Consider the following 15,487-nt stretch of genomic DNA (forward strand, 5'->3'; position numbering starts at 1 on the left):
AACACACAGTCCATACTTTCGCACCCGTCCCGCCCCGTCTCGATTGGGAGCGACGGGCGAGGTTTAATGTACCGTGTTACTGCGCGGGGTCGTAGCCTTCACCTCCACGGGCACTTAGGCGCACACAATCTCCGCAGTTAGCACTTTATCAAGCGCGCGCCCCATTGTGTCCGAACGTATGCACGGATCACCTCCAGATTCCCGACACCTCAATTCTATTAAACTGCCAGGGCTGCTCCACTGACAGACCAGTGAATGGACTGCAGAGCTGATAGTACATCAATTTGCCCGGCAGGACAAATACAAGAATGTAAAAAAAGTGCTTTAGACTGGATTTCAGCGAAATGACTTGCAACGGAAACGACGGTAATAATACTACTGCGACTGTAAATAATAAACGTATAATTATGCATTGGCGCAGTGAACTGAATAATGCGACATACCTTGCCATAACCTCTTATATTAGCCTACAATTTTATTAATCTCCTAAGGCTGCACGCATGTAGGAGATGCAACTGCCTGGAAACGCTCTGTGTACCAGGGTGAGGCCATCCCTTTGATCCAGTCCAGGTAGCGCATCAAACGCGATTTTTAACCGATGCGCTTTTGTAAAATGAACAGGAGGCGTTCTGCCCGGATTATCTTTAGGATGATTAGTGGCCGGGGGGAGGTGGGGTGGTATTTACAAACAGAGCCCGCTGCTAAGATTAAAGGATTAGTACAGGAAGCCATAGGTAGGCAACAGATTTACCTACCGGATCGGGGAAATCGGCATTTTATTGAGCATTCTCTTCGTGTTTCAAATTCGACAAACTGTTGTTTCAAGACCTAGCTCGCGCCATTTCGTTCAGCAGAATGCATGCACTTCCCAAAGAAAGTGCAATGCAGGTGATATAAATGAGCAATATGTTGATAGGGGGGGGGGGGGGGGGGGGGCATATAGCTATGCATATTATTGAAAGCCCCTAATTCTACCGCTCAGTTCAATGGCACATAGGGCATAGGTCTATGGTGGGCTATAGATACTCTTCCAAGTCCGCTCTCGCAATTTTTTTTTTTAATGAAGGATAGTGTGAAGAATGGGTTCTGCCAAAAGTCAGGCTAACGGAAAAAGAGGCGTTGTCGGTTTGAGCTACGCTTCCGAACCCCCGACGGTATCATTCAGAGCCAACAGCGCGTAACTATGGCAACGTTTGGGGACAGAATCGGTACTTGCTGAAGTGCCAAACGGCAGACACGGGAGCCAGTCCTGATCCTGACTTTGCTCACGCTCTGCGGGAAACAAGAACGTCTGATCATCACATCAAACACCACTGCTAACACACAACAGGTACAAAATAAAAATGAATATGAATAGACTCAAACACAAACTAACACAGTGAAAGGGTTTAGCATCAGTTTTGTTTTTTTGTTTTTTGTTTTTTTTTTGGCAATTTCCTCAGAACACTTCAAACAATGAACAAACAATCAAAACAGAAAAGGTTTCAACTTACGTTCGCGGTCACCATGACATTAGTATCAGTTTAAACATTTGCCTTCTCGCAAATGTTTATTTAATGCTTTGTGGGACAAGACTGGCAGAATCTGGTTGGGGCTGTTGATGTCATGTACCCAAGGTAGCGGTAACGAGCAGACACTGCATCCCACAGAATGCCGCGGATGACGGTAAACTCCAATGTGACCAGCCACACACACACAAAGACGCACACGCACACCGGGCAAACACTGTAAAACCTGACACTGCCCAATAGGGGAGGGGAGGGGAGGTGGTGAGGGGAGGTGTTGGGGCAAAATTGGCTCAGGCGGTAGGAGTTGTGCTCTGGCCGGTTGGATCCTGCCCTGCGTGTGCTGAAGTGTCCCTGAGCAAGACGCCTAACCCCTGAATGCTCCTGACGAGCTGGTTGGAGCACGATACCTAACGGCCTTGCATGGCAGTCAATCGCCATTTGTGTGTGTGAGTGTGTGCATGAATGGGTGAATGAGAAGCATCAGTTATACAGCACCTTCGGATAAATGCCAAACATAATTATGATTATTATTATTATTATTATGCACAGGAGCTCGACATTATAAAACAACTCTGAGTAGTTAACACACTGCAGGCACCCAACAGCACAGCAGTGTTCTAGCATGCACCTGGGCTCCAGCGACCGGATTTAAGATAATTTTCTCTCGGTTAATTTTTTTCTATTCCAGCACAATCAAAGTGAAATTTTGTAGATATAGGCCTGCCTACATTTCTTACTCCTTTATTAAATGTTACCAAAGGTCGAAATTCATTAGTTTTACTTCTGTTTCCACCCATAGCCCACTTACGCAGTTTCATAAGTGTATTTCATCCATAAACGACTATCTATTATCACCGTTCTCCATGCAAAAGACCGCCAGGAATAGGAAACTAGCATACAAATGATCTGCACGACACTGAAAATAGGCCTACACTACACACACTAGTATCGTGTTAATAGTTTTAGCCCTGTTACATACAGCCATCTTATCAACCATTCTCCCGATGGTTTGAAAAATGTAAAAGAAACTGGAAACAATCAAGTCTTATCTGCATATCTACTATACTGTAATATCTGTATATATAGGGCTTTTCTTTGGGGGGGGTGGGGAGGTGGGTAGTGGGGTTATAGGTTTGTCTATCTAAAGATGCTGTCATTTACCGTGTACAGAAGTTAATTGCAGGGGGGTTAAGGATCAGCGGTCAGGTTTTACAGTAGACAGTAGGAGAGTTTGTTTCTGTAGGTGGAGTTTACCAGCCCCGAGTTCCCAGCACACTATGGGATGTGTGAAACATTCACAGGTGACCTATGTACCTTGCTGCATGAGAGCGCCAACTCCAAACCAGAAACTATTGAGTAACGTAAAATTGTTCTCCACCACGTCCGAATCGGGGTTGCAGGGGTGCGGGTTATACCACTCGTAGGGGGTAAACCTGGTTAAAGCAAAGAAAACTGGCTTTAAAACGTCTCTGTAAAAGCACAGCGCTCCAGCAGAATGAGGAAAAGATAAAAGAACATCGGTGAATTTCGTACACAGAGGCCTAATCTGTAATTAAAGGTAAGTCTAATCTGTGATCAAACATGCTATCCTCTGGACACGGTTCCATCACTACTCAAATCCGCATTACCATTTTACATGCGTACAGCATAATCAGCATAATCCATAACAACCCTTTTGCTGCTTCTGTACACAAAATATTGAAATATTCGGTAAGCTGAAAAAACATTCTAAACAAGGGGAAATACTCTTTGAACGACAAACAAAAAACAGTTTGGAGGCCAGCAAATATTATGTCGCATTAAAACAGACATTTCATAAAAACATTTTGCAACAACAAAAATATTTTGCAATATAAAGCATGCATATATAGACTTTGTAAATATAAATATTCTTATGTATATAATGAATACATATTTCAGTACTTTTATTACCCATATTAATATTTTATGATGACGGCGATTATCATTATTGTAATATTGCAGGTCGAGATGAAGACAAATTGCAGATGTAATGTTGAGCATGAGGCTATGTTTATTTGTGTTTAACGCTCAGGATTACAGTACTGCTACAGCAGAAAGCTGTACAGCAGCCAAAAGCACTAAAGAAGCCAACGGCACACCGGCCAAATCCAACTGCCAGTCAGCCCTCCCTCCAGGTGGGTTCTCTGAGGGTCCCGGCTCATGGGCTATTGTACGCACGTACGGTCACGTGACGCCCATGTGTGGCGTGTGTGATTACCCAGAAGGCAGTTCTGCCGGGAGGACCACCATCGGGGCTGCCACAACCCTTCTCTTTTTATGTCAGCATTATCAGCCCCCCTCCCTCCGCATGCGTAGCAACCACAGGGGTTATTTATTGCGTTTGTTTGTTTTTATAATAGTTTTTTTTTTTTTTTTTTTTTTAACGCTTCTCCAAGACCCTGTGAACAACGCTACAGATTAAGCCGTCCGTCAGAGGGGGGACCAAAGCTGCTCCCCCCCACCACATCACCCCCCAGGCTGCTCTCTGTTTGCCCCCCCGCCCCCCCCCCCCTCCCTCGACAGCTGCACGGGCCAGTTTCCAGGCCTTAATTCTGGGGTTTAGAAACAAGGACACTATTTCTCTGATCAGTTTACTGAAGGATTTTTTAAAATCTCTGTTTTCACAGAGGGATAGGGGGCAGAATGTGAGTAGGGGTGCATGCTGTGCCCCTTTACCCCCCCCCCCCCCCCAAATTGGCATGAAAATGAACAGCTTGGGGATTTTATTTATTATTTTCGTTCAGCCCACAGAGCTGGCTAGTCCCACAGCCTGTGAGGAATGGCTACAAACACAGCAGCTACTGTACAGCTACGAGCTGCTTTTCGAGGACAGTACAGTGTGTCCGGGAGTTTAATCTGTGTACCGTCTGACTAACCGCTGACACAGGGAATGGATGGTAATCGGATCCTCAACCAATTCTGTTTCCACACCTGAAGGAACGATGGAATTCTGGCGGCATTAAATAAACCTTGTATTCACTCTTTATCTATCAGTTATTTATTGATCCATCTCCCTCTCTCTCTCTCTCTCTCTCTTTATTAACCTTTATTTATTTAACTCGGAAGGTCACCTGAGAACTCGTTTCTCATTCAAACTAACAACCTGAAAACACACCTGCTGAGAATGGAACACATGCGTTTGAGCGGCCAATCAGCTGCAGGGTGGGGCGGGGGCACAAATAAACTGCCAGATTGAAAGAGGAAGTTCAGGAACTCGTCCAGAACACTGCAGCCAACCCCCCCCTCCATGTTGATAACTGCCTAGCATTGTTGGGTGACTTCAGGGAGGTCACTGGTTGAATTTACCATCTAAAAATCTCTCACTGGACTATAAGTGTGATAAAAAAAGATTTGATCCCCCCCTGAGAAACCCGCCCACCTCAGGTGATCGGAACGTGCCTTACCGGGCGATGACGAACAGCACACAGCTGACCCCCAGGCAGGCCAGCAGGACGTACATCCAGATGTCGGGGGACAGGGGGTTGAGGAAGGAGAACACCCCCGGGTTGGTGCCGTTGGGCTTGCGGTACAGAATGCTGATGCCCAGGGTCATGAAGGGCTTGGAGAAGTCGATGACCTTCTCCCTCACGTAGGTGATGGTCAGAGGAGCGACTGCCAGGTCAGCTATCTGTCCCCAGGATAAACCGTCGTTAAGGGCTCCGCCATTTCCATAACCTATTCATTAACTCCCCTCTCCTTTCCGCCTGAGGTGATGCGTTCTGGCACAAAATGGCTGCCATGCATCACCCAGCTGGGTGCGACAGATCAGTGGGGGCTGAGGTGATGAGAACTAGAATAATCATTTCAATAAGGACAACAACAAAAACAAGAAAAAGAAGAACATAAAAAATGCTTTTCCTGCAGCTCTCCATGGTCCTGCATCACACAGCAGGATTACTGCGTTAGCTTGATCACTGCATTGAGTAAAACCCAGGAGCCTCACAAATCTGGAACATGGACTGAAGTAAACAGAGCTGTTCTGGGATTTATCCAGCGAACTCCGTAATCCTGCTTTGTAATATACTCCCGAGGGGCCTGTTTCACAAAGCAGGATTACTGAGTTAGCTGGATAACTACTCTGAATAAAACCTGGAAGAGCTCTTTTTTCTTCAGTACATGTTCTATTTGTATGACGGTTCAGGGTTTTACTTATTTTTGACTTATTACTTACAGGGCTTGCACGTATCCAGCTAACTCAGCAATCCTGCTTCATGATACAGGCCCTAGAACCAGGGTTGGAGACTCTCCTTATGATACAGCCCACAGTAGAAGGGCATAGCCTAACTCTAAAAGAACTTGACCAGAGAGAGGGAGTGGCCTGCCTCTGACAGGGCGTGGCCTGCCTGACAGGGTGTGGCCTGACTCTGAAAAGGCATAACCAGACTCTGACTTTTGAAGGGGCGTGGCCAGACTATTGAAGGGGCGCGGTTAGACTATTGAAGGGGTGCGGTTAGACTATTGAAGGGGCGCGGTCAGACTATTGAAGGGGCGCGGTCAGACTATTGAAGGGGCGCGGTCAGACTATTGAAGGGGTGCGGTTAGACTATTGAAGGGGCGTGGCTGGACTCGGACAGGGTGTCGCCAGACTTTTGAAGGGGCGCGGTCAGACTTTTGAAGGGGCGCGGTCAGACTATTGAAGGGGCGCGGTCAGACCTTTGAGGGGCGTGGGCAGACTCACGTGGTCTATGAGCTCCCGCACCATGCCGTTCCACTCGCCCTTGTCGTTCTGCGCCCCGTACTTTCCGTCTGACACCAGCTTCACCTCGTACGAGAAGCCCAGGATGTTGGACAGCTCCTTCAGCAGGTCCAGACAGTACCCTTCAAATCTGTCGTTCCCATACAGCTCTTTGTTCGACTTCTTATACATGACGTAGGGGTTTTCCTGCAGAAAATAAAACAATTAAACGATTCCTCAATTAAAGATCCCCTTTTCCCAATATCAATAAGTAAAACTTGCCAATTATCCAATGTTATTAAAAAATTCTCTCTATCTTCATCCCCATTATGCTTCATAAGTCAATTATGACAATTAATCCCAGCCACTTTTTAATCAATTACATTAGCTATTAATGCTAGCCTATTCATAATTGATGCACGCCTACCAGAATAGTGGTGACGATGAGTGTTCTGTTTGCCATGGAGTCGGAGATGTTCATGTTTTCGGCCAGGCTGAGTTCAGTTAAGTTTAGGCCGGTTATGGAGTTCCAAACGGCAACCTGCATCACATTCGGCAAAAAGACTCGACAGTGACATAATTCCAACCGCAACAGTGGCGGGAGGAAGCCAAAAACGATATTTCTATGCTATACTGCCGGTTATGTTTAACCTTAAAACATAACCTGGATATTGAGTTTCCCTGGTGAAAACCACCTGTCATTGACCGCATTGCATCCATGATGCTTGGAGAAAAACCAAGGAGTTGTTACACAGCAGGATGTTAAAAGGAAAATGTTAAGAGTAACACACATACATTTTGTAGTGCACTTTGGCCACTAGTTCAAGACCTGTCTTTAGAGGAACACAGTTGCGTTAAGAAGAGCAGATTAGAACAGGGTTTTCCAAGACAGGGGTAACATTAGAATCCTCACAGGGCCATACCATTGTTCACAAGGAGAGGGTTACGGAAAAGTTGGTCATGAATTAGCAAGGCATCCACTATTAGCACAACAAGCTAACCGCTGCAGCTTATTTTTATTAGTAGAATAAATATATTTTTAATAGTTTTCTGTTCAAATATTAGTACTTTGGACAATTTTATTTTCATATAGAATGATTCCTGATTCTTCAAATATCTTGAGGCAATTAGCATGAAAACAAAAGTATATATTTCTAACCTGCATACAACCTTTAATACAGTAAAATAGCTGGATTTTAAACACTTAAAAGCTACTTTCTCATTTCATCATAGGAAAGCCGTGGGAGTCCCAGCAGAAGCCCTTCTGAAGATGTTGCACGTATTGTACCGGTTCTTAACAGTTAATAGGGGGAGTTAAATGAGAGGGATATTTTTTCATTTAAAAAAGTCAACCGACAGTACATCTGCCTGCTGAGAGGATCAGAGTGATGGAATTACAGTAATTATCGAAGAAAACCTATCGGGAGACCGCCTCAAATTCAACCACAAAAAAAACCCAATCCCGAAACACAGTTCATTTTACGAACTACTTTAATTTAGTTCAGCAACAGCCGCCCCTAGGAAATGTAAGCACTCCGCAAACTCGGATAAAGCACGATTGGATAATTAATTTACGAAAATGGTCATAAACCCCATTTTTATGAATGCTATTTGTCACTTGTTGGTATTTCCTCGAGAGTTGTCTGACAAAAAGACTTATTTGAGCCCAATTAACCAGAAAGAAAAATACATTAGCGCTACTTCAGTAAGCATCTGCTGCTAGCCCTGTGCTAGCGGGTTTGAGGAATGAGTGCGTCGATAGAGACAGCGGTTACCAAGGCATCCGAGCAAAAAATAACGCTAATCAAATGTTTTAGCGTGGTGCGGAGAGGGGTGACTGGGAGTTCACAGGGGTTGTCAAGGGTCAAGGGTCGAAGGCCACGGAACAGCATCTAGGGGGGATCTCTGTACAGACCTTTTTCCACACTTTTGGTTTCCGGCCTTGGCCTTCCACAATGCCCTTACGAAGCGGAGGGGAAAGAAAGTGTTTCAGAGAGTGAAATAGGGACCAGTCGTCTGAATGTGACACGCCATTACTAGCACACCGTTCTAGATTATTATACACATAAAAAATAAAAATGGGTCGCCTGGAATCTATACATTTGACGCTGGCAGTGGGTACTCCCTGAAATCCCACAAATGACCACCATCGTTCATTTTGGGCGTGTTGCTGGGAAGTGTGTGCATATTACCTTAAGCAGATTGCGATGTGGGTTCTCTGGTTCGGAAACTGAAAGCACTTCTAACTACAGAATGTTTAACCAGGTAAAAATCTGGATAGTGTCCAGACAGGGCCTTTCCTGTTTGCTGGGAAGTGTGAGCATATAACCTTAAACAGTTTTGGTGAGTGGGTGAGTTCCAGGGTACGTAAGCAGGAAGTCTGTTTAACCGCAGAGTGCCTGACCAGGTAAGGATCCGAAGAGTGACCAGACATACCTCTCTTATTTGCTAGGAAGTGTGAGCATATAACCTGAAACAGTTTGTCATGTGGGTGAGTTCTAGGGCATGTAAACAGGAAGTCTGTTTAATCGCAGAATGCCTGAACGGGAAGGGATCCGGAGAGTGACCAGACAGACCTCTCTCACCTTCGCCGTGCCGTCCTCTCTCAGGCTGATGACGTCCAAGGTGAAGTCCTTCCTCAAGCCGTCCGTCCTGTTCAGGAGCACGTGTCCCGTCAGCCCGTTCCACTGTGCCTGAGGGGGGGGAGGGGGGGGTACAATCAGCTCCCGCTGCGCATCCGTATCTCTTCAGGAACCACAGCCGCACCAGGGTGCGCCCTGCAGGCACCAGTAAAGTCTGTCTGAGCGATAGTAAGAGGATTCAGAGACAGTAAAGTGCGACGGGAGGAACGGGGTTTGCGATGCTGAAACACTCCACGCTCATTAGCGCACACGCGTTTGCGCGCGCGCGTGATTACAGTAATGACGAACACGCCTCGGGAGGGGGCCATTGCGTCGATTGCTTTATTTAAATTACCCAGTGAGTTCTCAGCCGCCCCCCGACCCCCCGTGGAGAGTTATTGAGTTAATGCCTCTGTTGATCCCGTTCTGCCTTAGGGAGACGGCTAAAAACGTACCAGCACCAGGAGTTCACTCATGTATTTGTCACAAATATGTCACCTATATCACCTTACTTATACACCCACAATCTCACCAGAGGTGGGAAATCCAGGTTCAGAAAGTAACAGTCCACCCAAGTATTTTGTTCCAAATAACATTAGGATTTGCTAATTAGCACAAGGAATTAGCCAAGAGGTACATCTACTTAGTGAAATCAGCTGGCTGACGGCAGGACACGGCAGGACTTCTCACCTGTGGACTTTTTCATTTATTTTCTCCCCCCCCCACCTCTGAATCCCACTTCCTAAATCCTCAATCCCCTTGTGGCACAAGCTAAAGCACTTACCATAACAAAGCAGGTTTGTGTTGCCTGCTGAGATATCTCACATCAGTCTGGTCAAGCTGGTTCAAGATGTGCTTTCAACAGTCTGACTAGCTGACCAGCCTATAGTTGGCTATTTAGACCGCCAGTCTACTCCAGCAGCAGAACCAGCTTTAACCCGCCTTGTGCAACTAGAGACCGGCTTTGACCAGCCACAGACCAGCTATGACCAGCTAGAAGTGTCGAGAACACAGTTTAAACCATCTCACACCATCTTAAAACCCTAGCTGGACTTTTGCTGTAACTTTCACCGGGATACTCTCAGTTCTGAAGCCAATGGCGTGGCGTAATCTCTGAGGTACGCACTGCGGTTAGCAGCTCTGGATGAGAGTGTCTGTTAAACAGCTACTGAGAGGGGGGCTGGGGAGTGGTACAGTAATCCTTCAGCACGTCTGTTCCCATTAGACCTGAACACAGATAATTAACACAGATAATTAACACCGATAAGAGTCCTTTTCCGCTATCGGGTCGTTTGCACGACTTAACGATCCGTCCAAATTGAGGAATGACGCGGGCGTACTGTACTGTACATTACCGCTGGGTCTCGCTGCAGAACACAGGCTCGCGGTTCATCTGACACTTTTTGGTCCTCCTGAGACACCGTAATCTACCCGCCCGCTCGATTCCGCCATGTTCGCCCTCCCGCGGCGGGAAGTAAACAACGCGTGCGCCGTCACACTGCTTAATTTCCACCTGCGCGGTGCTAGTCTCCGTTCACGCCCGTCTGGGGAGCGTTCTCTCCGCAAAACATACTTCTGCAATTACACCGAGCCGCCCACCACGGGGAGGGTAATTATCCTGTTACACACTCACCGTTTTCTTTTTGTTTCTGTGAAGTTTTTGCAATGTGTAATGCCAAAGAAGTACGTTCAATAGATCTTAATTCAAAGAGGGGAGAGAGGAATTTCTTCCTTTTTTTCCCCAGATAAAATAGTTCATCCCACCATGAACACAAGAGAAAGCATACAGTATCGTAGCAATAGATATAACTGTCAAGTAAGTACTAAAACAGAAAAATAACGTGCCCTAAATCGTAAATTGTCCTGGTAGAGTACAGTGTACAGTGGCTCTGGTGCAAATGCAGTGTTTAGATTATAATTATATGTCACATTGCGGCATTTATGCTATAATATAAAACAGACAGAGAGAGAGAGAGAGAGAGAGAGAGAGAGAGAGAGAGAGATAGAGAGAGAGAGAGAGAAGGCCAGACATGTGGGTGGGCACTCTAGCACGAGCGAACGCACTGTTGCATCATGGGACTGCATTCTCAGACCTGACACGCAGCGAATGTAAAAACGCCATGATTAACGTCACAGCGCCAGGGCCCACTGGGGCGGAGATTCACCAAACCCCCAGGCGCCCGGGTACCGGTAACGGACCTGGAGCCCGGAGCGGTACCGCGCGGCCATCAGCGTCGCAAACAGTGCGGAACCGTGATTAAAAGCACCTGCTCCATCCCCATCGTTCGGGAGGAACCATCTATCAAACAAAGCGCGGGAGTGAACGACGAGCAGAAATATAAAACATTCTAATGGACTGTTAAATTAAATATCCCAGCCCTATAGCAAAGGCCTGATCGTTTTTTTTCTTTCTTGCTGCAAAATTAAATTAATACGTGCATCGTTTTCTTTCTTTTTTTTTTTTTCTTCTTCTTCTTCTGTGAAACTATTTTGGACAGCTGCTGGCTCAGAGCCAGAGAACAGCTTATAGAGGAAAATAAAACCATTCAGAGATGTTAGAATCCTCAAGTGGAACATTTAATACATTCTTAACCTAGAAAAGCAGCACCCAGTTGTACTCGGAAAGAAGGTGAATGCGCCGCATATACAGTTAAATGCAAAAGAATTGGGACGGTTGGGTGAATTTTTTAAAATGAATTTGTAAATTAAGTGCAATCAACCACTGGGTAATTATTCTGGAAATCACAGAGCTGAACCCAATCTAGTTTTGGGTATTTCTGTCTGGGCCTTCCAATATCACAGAACAGCCCATTGAGTTATTAATTATTTTATTTTAAAAAAAATAATAAAAAAAAAAATTAAAAAAAAGGCTTGTATTTCCATACAGCGCACCACAGAGTGAACTAGAGAGCCGAGTGCAAACTTCCACCAAGACAGAACACATCACATCAATGTACACAGCTGAACTGGTGCACATCCACTACACCAACACAAGCACAAGCACAATCACAATCACTACACAAGCACAATCACAATCACTACACAATCACAATCACTACAGCAGCACAAGCACAATCACAATCACTACAGCAGCACAATCACAATCACAATCACGACACCAGCACAACACCTGCATAATCACAATCACTACACCAGCACAAGCACAATCACATCCACTACACCAGCACAATCACAATCACAATCACTACAGCAGCACAAGCACAATCACAATCACTACACAAGCACAATCACTACACAAGCACAAGCACAATCACTACAGCAGCACAATCACAATCACTATAGCAGCACAAGCACAAGCACAATCACTACACCAGCACAAGCATAATCACAATCACATCCACTACACCAGCACAATCACAATCACTACACCAGCACAAGCACAATCACTACACCAGCTGATTTAACTGGTGTTTGGAGATTTAAAAGTGACCACGGGCTAACTTGCTAAAGTAATGTAGGTAACCAGGTAGGCTATAACCGGACTTCTAAACCAAATTCTAAATGCATTGCATAGTGTATGTGGCCCGCATTGATATTTGTTGGATATTTTAGCTGTGAAACAATTCTGCGCACCTGTTCAATCCATCCTCGTTAGCAAGGTTATACAAAAATAATGCACACCCACGTGACACGTGTCGGCCAATCAAAATGCCGTAGGGGGTCGGTTATTCTTCAGAGCCGTGGTATAAAGCAATGTAACTGCAACTGTACTGTCCTCTAGGGTCCTCATCACACTTCTGCACTTTGTTGTACATCATTCTAGATAACAGCGTCTGCTAAATGCCTGTAATGTACTGTAATGTAATGTAATGTCATTTAATGTAATGTAATGTACTGTAATGTAATGTAGTTTAATGTAATGTACTGTAATGAAATGTAATGTAGTTTAATGTAATGTACTGTAATGTAATGTAGTTTAATGTAATGTACTGTAATGTAATGTAGTTTAATGTAATGTACTGTACTGTAATTTAATGTAGTTTAATGTCATGTACTGTAATTTAATGTAGTTTAATGTAATGTAATGTAATGTAATGCGGATGGAAACGGTCGGCTGGCGGTCACTCACTTCCTTGAACAGGTTCATGAAGCGCGGTCCGAAGCGCCAGGGCTTGTGTCTGTGGCACTGCAGCGAGCTGACCGTCATCTGCGTGGAGCGCTGCGCTGCCACGGCAACCATGTACACGGCGTCGTACATCAGGGCCGCCTCCGTCTGTGGAGAGCCGAGACACAGGCCAACGCCACGCTGCTTTAAACTAAGCACTGAGGAGGGCAACTAGACTGCTTCCATGAATGAGTGAGTGAGTGAGTGAGTGAGTAGGTTAGTGAGTGAGTGTGTGTGTGTGTGTGTGTGTGGGGTGTGACGGAGTGATTGTGTGTGTGTGTGTGTGTGTGTGTGTGTGTGTGTGTGAATAAGGGTGCAAGCGAGTGCGTGAGTGAGTGTGTGTGGTGTGTGAGGGTGTGATTGATTGAGTGAGTGATTCAGGGTATGTAAGTGAGTAAGTGAGTAAGTGTGTGAGTGAATGAGTGTGTGAGTGAGTAAGTGTGTGAGTGAATGAGTGTGTGACTGAATGAGTGAGTGAGTGAGTGAAAAAGAGGAAGAGTACCGACCGTCATCACACCGTCCCGGAGCCCGATCTCAGGTCTGGACGGGGCCTGCACGCGCTCCATAGACCACTTCTCCATCACGGAGGCCACGTACGGGCTGTCCATGTTCAGCAGGCGGAACCCCGTCATGTTCACCCCGCTGAAGCGGTACGGGTCCAGATCCAGGGCGAACATGTCCTGCAGCCGGAGAGACGTCAGAGCTCTGGAGACCACTGCGTGAAGACCGGAGACCTCACCCCAAAACCTACTGCGTGAAGATCGGAGATCTCACCCCAAAACCTACTGCGGGAAGACCGGAGATCTCACCCCAAAAACCACTGTGCAAAGACCAGAGACCTCACCCCAAAACCTACTGCGTGAAGACCGGAGACCTCACCCCAAAACCTACTGCGGGAAGACCGGAGACCTCACCCCAAAACCTACTGCGGGAAGACCAGAGACCTCACCCCAAAACCACTGTGCAAAGACCAGAGATTTCACCCCAAAAACCACTGTGCAAAGACCAGAGATTTCACCCCAAAAACCACTGTGCAAAGACCAGAGATTTCACCCCAAAAACCACTGTGCAAAGACCAGAGATTTCACCCCAAACACTAGTGTGTGAAGACCAGAGATTTAACCCCAAAAACCACTGTGCAAAGACCAGAGATTTCACCCCAAAAACCACTGTGCAAAGACCAGAGATTTCACCCCAAAACCTACTGTGCGAAGACCAGAGACCTCACCCCAAAAACCACTGTGCGAAGACCAGAGATTTCACCCCAAAAACCACTGTGTGAAGACCAGAGATCCACCCCAAAAACCACTGTGTGAAGACCAGAGATCTCACCCCAAAAACCACTGTGTGAAGACCAGAGATCTCACCCCAAAAACCACTGTGTGAAGACCAGAGATTTCACCCCAAAAACCACTGTGCAAAGACCAGAGATTTCACCCCAAACACCACTGTGCAAAGACCAGAGATTTCACCCCAAAAACCACTGTGTGAAGACCAGAGATCTCACCCCAAAAACCACTGTGCAAAGACCAGAGATTTCACCCCAAAAACCACTGTGCAAAGACCAGAGATTTCACCCCAAACACCAGTGTGTGAAGACCAGAGATTTCACCCCAAAAACCACTGTGCAAAGACCAGAGATCTCACCCCAAAAACCACTGCGTGAAGACCAGAGACCTCACCCCAAAAACCACTGTGTGAAGACCAGAGATTTAACCCCAAAAACCACTGTGCAAAGACCAGAGATTTCACCCAAAAAACCAGTGTGTGAAGACCAGAGATTTCACCCCAAAAACCAGCATGTGCACCCCTCAAACATCACCTCACAATAAACAGTGAGCAACTGCCTCCTGTCCAGTTTAGCCCCTGGGGTAGCAATGAGAATATTAAAAAGATAAATGACTTAATAGTTCTGCAAAAATGTGTCTGATAAAGGGAGTTGTCACACTTTACAATAAGGTTACATTAATTGGAATAACTAATGTAGTCAAGCCCTGCAATGGACTGGCGACCTGTCCAGGGTGTATTCCTGCCTTTCGCCCAATGTATGCTGGGATAGGCTCCCGGCGACCCTTTTCAGGATAAGCGGGTTAGGATAATGAATGAATGAATGAATAATGTAGTCAACTAACAAGTGAAAAGTTGATCTGTACAGCTTTCTTTATGCATTTGTACATTATCGTTCATGTTAACGACGACATCAGTTAATGCCCTTCTTGTGAAGCGTGATCATTTATCCATTCCAAAAATCTGACGCTGACAACAGATGTTTTTCGCTTTGTAAATATCTGAAACTGAAAGTATAAATCCCACACAATATTCTGCACTCACCAGAGTCGTGAAAAAGAAGTGGTAGTATTCGGTCATCATTCCCATGGACATTATCTGTGAAAAAACACGTCAGCACTGGATAAGCCTGCATTACTGACCTCCTTCACGGTTGTCCCTCCAGCTGAACCTATACGTGCTGACTCCCCAAATCACATTTTCCAAAACAGCAACTCTGCCCTTTGATTTTCAGCCTTTTATCAGCCGT

The 15,487-nt window shown here is 45.9% G+C and overlaps 1 protein-coding gene across 3 annotated transcripts in view; it reads right to left on the reverse strand.

Annotated features, from left to right (window-relative positions):
• grik1a (glutamate receptor, ionotropic, kainate 1a) overlaps positions 1-15,487 on the reverse strand; it is a 59,086-nt gene that overhangs the window by 12,495 nt on the left and 31,104 nt on the right. Inside the window, exons 5-12 of one of the 3 annotated variants that reach the window (XM_061248037.1) lie at positions 15,283-15,336; positions 13,458-13,631; positions 12,916-13,059; positions 8,790-8,897; positions 6,632-6,745; positions 6,208-6,411; positions 4,934-5,157; positions 2,823-2,941 (exon numbers count right to left, since the gene is read on the reverse strand). In XM_061248037.1, coding sequence (XP_061104021.1) covers positions 2,823-2,941; positions 4,934-5,157; positions 6,208-6,411; positions 6,632-6,745; positions 8,790-8,897; positions 12,916-13,059; positions 13,458-13,631; positions 15,283-15,336 — 1,141 coding nt within the window. Of the gene's footprint in view, positions 1-2,822; positions 2,942-4,933; positions 5,158-6,207; positions 6,412-6,631; positions 6,746-8,789; positions 8,898-12,915; positions 13,060-13,457; positions 13,632-15,282; positions 15,337-15,487 lie in introns of those variants that run through there. The other 2 variants (XM_061248038.1, XM_061248039.1) reach the window with 2 other exon arrangements.

The sequence above is a fragment of the Conger conger genome, chromosome 7 (assembly GCF_963514075.1).
Source record: "Conger conger chromosome 7, fConCon1.1, whole genome shotgun sequence".
Classification (NCBI taxonomy): Eukaryota; Metazoa; Chordata; class Actinopteri; order Anguilliformes; family Congridae; genus Conger; species Conger conger.